At 39.6% G+C, this 10220-nt stretch overlaps 1 protein-coding gene across 2 annotated transcripts; it reads left to right on the forward strand.

The window, feature by feature from the left end:
• Positions 1–692: 692 nt before the first annotated feature.
• rpe (ribulose-5-phosphate-3-epimerase) lies at positions 693–9722 on the forward strand. 2 transcript variants are annotated; one of them, XM_027027196.2, is made up of 7 exons: positions 693–870; positions 5849–5928; positions 7015–7154; positions 7569–7703; positions 8864–8950; positions 9116–9280; positions 9376–9722. In XM_027027196.2, the coding sequence occupies exons 1-6, from the start codon at positions 749–751 to the stop codon at positions 9236–9238; spliced, it is 687 nt and encodes a 228-aa protein (XP_026882997.1). In that variant the 5' UTR covers positions 693–748; the 3' UTR covers positions 9239–9280; positions 9376–9722. The 2 variants fall into 2 exon arrangements, with proteins under 2 accessions (XP_026882997.1, XP_026882996.1); XM_027027195.2 differs by having other exon boundaries at positions 694–870; positions 9116–9722.
• The last annotated feature ends 498 nt before the right edge of the window (positions 9723–10220 follow it).

A 10220-nucleotide genomic window follows, 5' to 3' on the forward strand; every position in this document is an offset into this window, starting at 1 on the left:
CACACACACACATAAGTCAGAGTTGTCCTCTCTGAGACATCTAGTCTGGTTGAGGCAATCCTCTTATCCACCAACTGAGCAACTTTCAGCCCTGGACTTGTGAGTATACCACACCTGCCTGAGGCCTATTTCCTGTGAGATCTCTGGAGATGAAGAAACACAAACTTCAACCGCAAGATGTGGTACTGAAACACCTACTGTCTGTGTATGCAAGGCCGACTACAGTATATCTAGTGAATATCTTTCCATCTCACACACCAACTCAGGCTCTTTCACTGACAAAGAAATGATATTTCACATTCCCAGTTAGAATCCATTGCAAAGATCTAGTCCATGTGAAACCAGAATAATTAAAAAGTAATTTTTCCAGGGCTTTTGTTTCACATTTTGAAACAGTTATTATACTGACATCTAGTGGCATTTTAGAGATTCTGCACTATATCTATTTTACACATGGCAGCTTCCTTATGAGGTACATTTGAGGTTCATTTGAGGACTCCAAAGCGATTTGATTCTTCATCTCATGTGAGCTGCACTTTTATATATATATATATATATATAAATCTGTTTTCGTTGATATTTTGCATTTCATTACAAGCTGTTCTATGTATAATTATGCATGTGACAAATAATTATTATAGATTTTATTTGATGTGGCGGTCCTGACCTTTTATTTTGGAATATCCCGGAAGCTCTTCTGTAGCTGTGTGAAGCTGGACCTCGCAGGTGTGGGACAGAGACGACTAACATGGCTTACACTGCGAAGGTGGGACCCTCTATCCTGAGCACTGATCTCTCACAGCTCGCCAGAGAATGCGAGCGAATGATGGAGTGTGGTGCTGACTACCTGCACTTGGACGTTATGGATGGGTAGGAGACAAACGCTTATGTTTTTCTTCATGTTGCTCCGTAATGGTCTGTTTATGCTAATTCATCTTAGCTAACTAGCTACCATCAACAAGGTAAAAGTCTACGTATATTAACCCTATACCTAGATATGTTAACCCTATACCTAGATATATTAATCCTACTCCTAGATATATTAACCCTATACCTAGATATGTTAACCCTATACCTAGATATATTAACCCTATACCTAGATATATTAACCCTATACCTAGATATATTAATCCTACTCCTAGATATATTAACCCTATACCTAGATATGTTAACCCTATACCTAGATATATTAATCCTACTCCTAGATATATTAACCCTATACCTAGATATATTAATCCTACTCCTAGATATATTAACCCTACTCCTAGATATATTAATCCTACTCCTAGATATATTAACCCTATACCTAGATATATTAATCCTACTCCTAGATATATTAACCCTATACCTAGATATATTAATCCTACTCCTAGATATATTAACCCTATACCTAGATATATTAATCCTACTCGTAGATATATTAACCCTATACCTAGATATGTTAACCCTATACCTAGATATATTAACCCTATACCTAGATATATTAATCCTACTCCTAGATATATTAACCCTATACCTAGATATATTAATCCTACTCCTAGATATATTAACCCTATACCTAGATATATTAATCCTACTCGTAGATATATTAACCCTATACCTAGATATGTTAACCCTATACCTAGATATATTAACCCTATACCTAGATATGTTAACCCTATACCTAGATATATTAATCCTACTCCTAGATATATTAACCCTATACCTAGATATATTAACCCTATACCTAGATATGTTAACCCTATACCTAGATATATTAATCCTACTCCTAGATATATTAACCCTATACCTAGATATATTAATCCTACTCCTAGATATATTAACCCTACTCCTAGATATATTAATCCTACTCCTAGATATATTAACCCTATACCTAGATATATTAATCCTACTCCTAGATATATTAACCCTATACCTAGATATATTAATCCTACTCCTAGATATATTAACCCTATACCTAGATATATTAATCCTACTCGTAGATATATTAACCCTATACCTAGATATATTAATCCTACTCCTAGATATATTAACCCTATACCTAGATATATTAATCCTACTCGTAGATATATTAACCCTATACCTAGATATGTTAACGCTATACCTAGATATATTAATCCTACTCCTAGATATATTAACCCTATACCTAGATATGTTAACCCTATACCTAGATATATTAACCCTATACCTAGATATATTAACCCTATACCTAGATATATTAACCCTATACCTAGATGTATTAACCCTATACCTAGATGTATTAACCCTATACCTAGATGTATTAATCCTATCCCTAGATATAGTAACCCTACCCCTAGATATAGTAACCCTACCCCTAGATATAGTAACCCTACCCCTAGATATATTAATCCTACTCCTAGATATATTAACCCTATACCTAGATATATTAACCCTATACCTAGATATATTAACCCTACCTCTAGATATAGTAACCCTACCCCTAGATATATAAACCCTATACCTAGATATATTAATCCTACCCCTAGATATATTAACCCTACCCCTAGATATATTAACCCTATACCTAGATATATTAACCCTATACCTAGATATATTAACCCTACCTCTAGATATAGTAACCCTACCCCTAGATATATAAACCCTATACCTAGATATATTAATCCTACCCCTAGATATATTAACCCTACCCCTAGATATATAAACCCTATACCTAGATATATAAACCCTACCCCTAGATATATAAACCCCATACCTAGATATATAAACCCCATACCTAGATATATTAACCCTACCCCTAGATAGATTAACCCTACCCCTAGATAGATTAACCCTACCCCTAGATAGATTAACCCTACCCCTAGATATAGTAACCCTACCCCTAAATATATTAAGCCTATACCTAGATATATTAAGCCTACTCCTAGATATTAACCCTACCCCTAGATATGTCAACTCCAACCCTCGATATGTTAACCCTAACCCTTGCTATTTCAACTCTACCCCTCAAAATTTCAACCATAAATGTTACCCCTAGATATTTCAACCCTACCCCAGATATTTCAACCCTACCCCTAGATATATTAACTCTAACCCTAGATAAGATAACCCTACCCCTAGATATATTAACTCTAACCCTAGATAAGATAACCCTAACCCTAGATATGCTAACCCTAACCCTAGATAAGCTAACCCTAACCCTAGATATGCTAACCCTGGACATCTCAGTCCTAACCCTAGATATGTCAGCCCTAGATATGTCAGCCCTAGATATGTTAGATAGGTGACGGTGTCCTTCCAACATGGTTTCACTGGTAGTTTTGCCACTAGCAATCTAGCTAGAAGTTATCTAACAAGTTGAGTAAGAAATTAAACCAGTTAGGCCAAATTAAAACAGTCCTGGGCAAACGTAACCCAATTAAGACGCTGTGATTATAGCCTCACAGCGACCAAATTCACCGTGCAGTTAACTATCGTTAGTTTACCAGTCAAAACACGTTAATGAACCAAGACTGTGGGCTGTAGTTTCAACATAACACAGCAATGAACAACTAAAGTAATATCAGGCTATATCCAGATGGAGTGTGTGCCCCGTAATGTTTCCGCATGAGTCAGCAAGACAAAAAACATACGAGTGCGTGAAAATCGAGATTTAAGATGTGTGATATTTAAAAAGTGCTTTGGCGAATTATCACCGACTAACGGTAGGCGAACCGCTTATTTCTCCTCTGGTTGGCCGCTTGGGGGCGTATCACTAAAGCAGTTGCGATCAAATCTTGCGTCCTAATGAACCGTTGGCCCAAACAACCCTTGTGTACAGCTCAGTGCTCTCTAGTACTTATTATATAATAATATGAATATGACTGAATGATGTTACACTTGTTTAGCACATCTCTCAGAACCCAGCGACACTGTACACAGTATGTAGTAGGCTGTTCTGAACACAACCTATAAGTTAAGTTCAATCTTTTCCACTGTGCTGTGAAATTAGAGAAAGTGGGAAACCCCACCTTGAAAAACTGTCTGACACCTTGTATGGTTTGTGATTTTAAATGGACTCTGTTTTTACAGAGTTGTGTTGAAAAGAGCAGGAATGCGTGACAGCAGTGATGATCCTCTACTCTGTCCTAACACAACACTGATTTTCACTCGTGGCGTTAAACATGCAGATAGTTGAGCAAAGCTGCACTTTTCATCTCTGGCTTCGCTTGGTTGGCATCAAGCGTAAGGGGGCGTCCACGCGACGCCTTTCCAAAGCGCACATCTTTATATACTTGTCTGTGTCAACGTAAAGCCTCTTGGTGGATCAACACCATTCTAGCAGTGTTAGAATGGTTTGTGCTTGTGTTTCTGTTTTCTCTGGTCATAGTTGGAGCAAGTTTGATTTTGCTTTTTGGAAAATATTGTACAGCTTCACTGCATCCTCTGATTAAACCGATTTTGCAGCCCTGATAATTTTGCATCTCCTGGGGGTGATGCGAGAGTTATTTATACTTTTGTAAAGCCCATGCTCGTAAAACACTGTAACCTTGCAGATGTGAAAATAAGCTCGGTTAACTTTAACACCTGACAACTATGTGAATGTCTCTTCTCACGTGGTCTCCTTGAGCTCAAGACTCAAGCTCTCCATGGGGTTGATGGACTGAACCGAGACAGTGTGTGGGTGTGAATGGTTGGTGTGGGAGAACGTTGAGTGTGTGAGTTTCCATTGATTCCCATGGCCGACATGCGAGCTGCCATTTTGTGTGCGTTTCCACAGTAGATTAAATCAGACTTGGAGCATGTGCAGTAGAGGCTGTAGGCGAGACAGTGTCTCCAACAAAATCCTGCCCACATTTGTTAGTGCAAGCCCCCTCTCATCGACCGCATGCTGTAACTTTTTCTTCATCACAACAATAGCTTATTATCTATAGCTTTATTATCTAGCTAGTTAAATAAACAGATAACCTTAAATTAAGCAAGTTAACCATTATTTACATATTCATTACTTCAAGATGAGATATTTAATAATCACCTATTAATTGTATTATAACTAATCACAGGGTAGTGTTCACATCATTTAATCTGACATTGCAAAGAATATTGTACATACTGGATACTACACTCAGTATATGCTGGATACTGCATACTGGTCCCTGTAGTTGTATGTGGCATAGTGTCCAGTATGCTACAGACGTAAACTGTACTACGAGGTCACGTGAGCGTATGACGGTTCTGCCTACTTGTCAGAGTTTTTCCTCCACCATTGCGTGACAGAGTGCAGTGCATCATGAGGAGCTCTGATCATGTACTGGAGTATTTCACCTGAGTAGTACATCATCCATTTATTGAAAATATAACAGTGAAAATGTAATAAATTAAATTTGCATGGTTAAAGTAATTGCAAAATAAACTTCATTACTAAAATAAACAGTAAAACACATGGTACTATGGTCAAAACGTACTCATTTAAAATTATGGGCTCTATAGCAAAGGATCTCAAAGTTCAGAAGCAAAATAGTTTAGTCACGTTTTGCAGAAAGGTTCACTTCTTCTGCGCAAATCTTAAAACATCTTATAAATGAAATTGTAAGGTTATCTAATGTAGCGAACACATTACATAAAGTAAATGAATGGAGGTTCATGTTCCGCTGGCTTCGTGGCAGTGGAAACGTAAGCTTGACTACTTCTCTTGTTTTCTGATTGTTGTACTGCCGCTTAACTTGGCTAGCTGCCAGTTTACTGGGAAAGTTGTTCAGTTTCACAGGAAGAGAGACCAGATTGTCCCGGTGTTGCTGGACTGTGTCAGCGGGTCAGATTGGGGCAGTACATTGAACCACTACCACTGATTCACCCAGCAGCCATGTGCTCTGCTTCTGTTTGTCTGAAGGCATTTTGTCCCAAACATCACATTTGGACATCCCATGGTGCAGTGCCTGAGGAATGCTGTGGGCCCACATCCCTTCTTTGGTAAGATGTAGCCTGAAATGTGTGGGGGTGTGTGGGTCGATGTAATATATATGGATATTATTATATTTTTCTGTACTAGGTGTCCATCCCAGTTTAGTTCTAATATACAAGGCTCTGGTACTAATGTCACTGAAATCATGATTTAGCTAGATAGAGTATGTTGAGTTGGAATTACATTATGTATTAAATTGTGATTTAGCTAGATAGTGTGTTGAGTTTGGTCTTGTTTCTCAAATGTAAATAAATTCTAGGCTTACATAGATGAGGCTGTTGCATACACACTGGTGTTTCCACTGCCTGTCTGACCTAAAGACAACTGTACATAAGTACTGGGTGTCCATCTGAAATAAGCATATGCTGAAACTAAGCAATGCTAATGTCGAGTATTACATCACTAATATTCATGCCACATGGTCTGTATCACCACACCAATCTGGTAAGTTTCAGTTTACTGTTTCATTTCCAGTTGCAAGTCTTAAGATAAAAATAGTGATAGTGTCGGTATCTTTTCAGTAATATGGCATATAAAGAAACTTAGGTAAACTTAGTAGGTAATACTTTGCATATTAAACGTGCAGGTTAATACGTTTGTTAAAGAGTCAGGTGATTTGATTATGGTTTTTGTCTAGTTGATAACCCTGACATTAGTCCTCGCTTACATAACTTGCTTACAAAGTTGGGACTTATGAACTGATAATGTAGTATCTTAAAAAGTACAGGCAAATAAGTGTGTTTCTGTGTCTGTGTGTGTGCGCTCGCACGTGGGTGTGTAGGTGGCATAATGTTTTATTATTTTTTAATATTTTCTCCTTATTCAAATACATTCAGCTGATACCCATTATGGGATTCCATCATTAGTAGCAGTGACTGCTAGACACCAGGTTCAGACTATATCTGCTGACTTGGTTCAAACTTGATTACCACACACACAAATGTCATCATTCCCAATATCATAATAGTTCTAACATGAGGTATTCATTTATATAACATTTGATGGCACCAAATCTTATTCCAATCAGTGTGTCCCAAGTCTGCTTTACAAGACTTGTACATGCCAGTGAAATGTAAGTAGAGGTTTTGTTTCAGACATGCACATGATGGTGTCCAGACCTGAGCAGTGGGTGACGCCCATGGCTGCAGCAGGTGCCAACCAGTACACCTTCCACCTGGAGGCCAGCACCAACCCTGGGCACCTCATCAGACTGATCCGGGAGAGCGGTATGAAGGTGTGTAGAGAACCCGCCTTGGTTCACGCGCACACACAGGTGCAGTGTTGAGGCAGGTCCATCACCCCCCTCCTGATGTTCAGGCTTTGGCTTCTGCTTGGTTTCTGTTCTTACCCTCGGTAGGAGAACTACATTAACCAGGTTTAGAGTAGAGGTGTCCATTTCCTGGAAGAACTCAGTCTGGAGAGCTTGCTGCTCTAGCCTCTGTGAAACCTCGTGCTGAACCAATGAATGAAATAGGATGTTAGACTAAATAAATCCCCAACACATGATGGTCTGGCCCTTTGGGACTAGAGCTGGGGTCCCACGAATAAGCGTAACATGTTTACTACTCTGTTCATACTGGGTGGTGGTTGTGGTGGTGGTGGTAATGATGATGATGATGATGATGAAGTGTTGGTGTTGGTGTTGCAGGTCGGCCTGGCTATCAAGCCTGGGACCACTGTGGAAGAATTGGCCCCGTGGGCTGGACAGATTGACATGGCTCTAGTTATGACAGTGGAGCCTGGCTTTGGTGGCCAGGCGTTTATGGAGGACATGATGCCTAAAGTGGGTTTGTGTGTGTGTGTGTGTGTGTGTGTGTGTGTGTGTGTTTGTCTCTGCACACGTGCATGTGTGAACCAACATGAATGCTCACCTGTGATTTTATTTATTTTTATTATTATTATTTTTTAATTATTCAATTCTCCATTCAAATCAGCTGATCATAGATCAACTCAGACGCTTCTCTGTGGCCAGGTTGGGGGAAGTCATTCTCCTGGGTGGGGTAGGGTTGTGGGGGAAGTCTTTGTCCTGGGTGGGGTAGGGTTGTGGGGGAAGTCATTCTCCTGGGTGGGGTAGGGTTGTGGGGGAAGTCTTTGTCCAGCTGCCGTATCGTTAGTTAAAAGACTGAGATTTGATTTTAAATGTCGTGTTTTCATCAGGAGTTTGTTGCTGTTGTTTCTTAACAAAAGGACCAAAATCCCAGTTAAGCAGGTCATACTGAGGCTGAAAGCAGAAAAACTTGTCCCCAGTCCCAACAAACGTGGGCCTCTGTCCACACAGGCTTGACAAAGTGAGCAGGAACACTTCTGAAGTTTCCTGAAGCGTTTGATGGCACCGGTTCAATAGCCTGAAAACTCACCAGAAGCACGTTCGAAAATTTAATAATTAATCTTTCCAATAATTCTTCACATGGTGAAACAGCCATTATACTGACACCTAGTGGCGTGGATGTCAGAGATTCTGTACTTAGTCTGTTTTCAACGTGGCCACCTCTGTATCATTTGAGAACTGCAAAGCAGCTTGATTCATCTCATGTGACCTGCACTTTGTGGAAAATTTAACAATATTGCATAATGCAAACCTTAGTTGCATTTGCAGCCTAGTACTAAACATGATTTTTAAGGTTTTACTTATTTGTCAAATTTAGCTCCCTGAAATTATGCTGCTATATACAAAAATGGTTTTGACTCCTATATTTTATGAAATATAGATGCAGATAACGTTGAATTAAAGCTGACATTCTGGGTTCAGACACTCCACTGAAGCCCAAAAACCGTCGTTCATCATCACTTAAGGGACATTTTCGCTACAGCAAAATATAGAAACATCAAAACTTTAACAAGCACAGAAAACAGGGGAAGGAAGTAAAAGTGTAGAGCTGAGAACACGCAGTTCTTTAATGTTGCGTAGTTAATGTAGAGAATACGTTTTTGGTTACCCCACAGGTCAGCTGGTTACGGAGTCAATTCCCTTCCCTGGATATTGAGGTAGATGGAGGAGTCGGTCCAGACTCCATTCACAGATGTGCTGAGGTATGACCAAGGGTGACGCACTATAAATAGCAAAAAAAACAAAAAACAGTCTACAGTACTGGAAAATAACATGTTTGTCACATTTAATGACTGACTAATATAGAGAACTCGAACCCTGATGTTACCCTTCTGTTTAGAAAATGACCCTTTCTTTATGTCTCTCAGGCGGGGGCAAATATGATCGTTTCTGGTAGTGCCTTAGTGAGCAGTGATGACCCTCGATCCGTAATCGCCCTCCTAAGAGATGTTGTGCTCGAGGCCATTCAGAAAAGATCTTTGGACCGCTAACCTGTCTGGGCATTTCTATTCCCTTCTACTCTTCCATCTGCGGTGAGAACCACTGGGGGTGTGGCAACTATTATCATTACATGTCTCAAGGTCTGAATTGTTTCCAGAAGGTCTGAACTCCAGCTGGTGTCTAACAGATACCTACTGCATATCATGCAACGGATGCCCTTGGCCTACAAGAAACTCATCTGGCGTAAAGAAGCTGCCCTTCTGGGCTACCTGCACAGTAGGGCTTTGGTTTCTACCTTTTAAGAAATTAAAACTAATGCCCACAATGCTGGAAATGTTCCATTTTTGTCACCATATACCTGCCCGCCCAAACGGGCCTCATGACCTTAGTAGGTCACTACTTTAGGTCGCTGGCCAAAATGAAGTCTGTATCTTATGATCTTGGCCTGAGAGGTCAACAGTCTGGAAGTGATCACTACTGGAAGACCTTTGATGTAGCCTTGAGATATTAAATCAGTTTTTGCATTCCATTCAACTTTGTGGTGGTGTTGATGAGTGCACACAAACATTGTCATGTGTATAGTTTATTTCTTTCTTTGTATTAAAAAATGTAATTAGTCCAGAAATTAAGTGTTCAAAACTTGGAATGTGAACAAAAATAAAATAAATATCTAATTTGCAAAAACAGTGGCAAAGTTGCGTGTCAGCTAGCGTTCCACAACTCGTTTAAAGTTCGCATGTAGACTCACAACATGGAATACATGTGAAATCTGGTGGGAAATTAATTCAGATAAAAATGAGCACGTGCTTGTGTGGCGGGAGTGTTGTCAAGATGAGAATATGTCCGCGTATTAGGTTGGCTGTTTAGAGGGTGTCTGGACATCCAACATCTTTCAGCGCAAAGTCCCGCGAGGATGTCCTTAATGATTTGGTTGTATTCTTTTTTCACTGTCTCTGAGGGGGCAGGGGAGTACGTCAGGTGACCCACGTCTTCACTATCACATTACCTGCTTATGTCTACCAACATCACCTT

The sequence above is a fragment of the Electrophorus electricus genome, chromosome 25 (genome assembly GCF_013358815.1).
Source record: "Electrophorus electricus isolate fEleEle1 chromosome 25, fEleEle1.pri, whole genome shotgun sequence".
Classification (NCBI taxonomy): Eukaryota; Metazoa; Chordata; class Actinopteri; order Gymnotiformes; family Gymnotidae; genus Electrophorus; species Electrophorus electricus.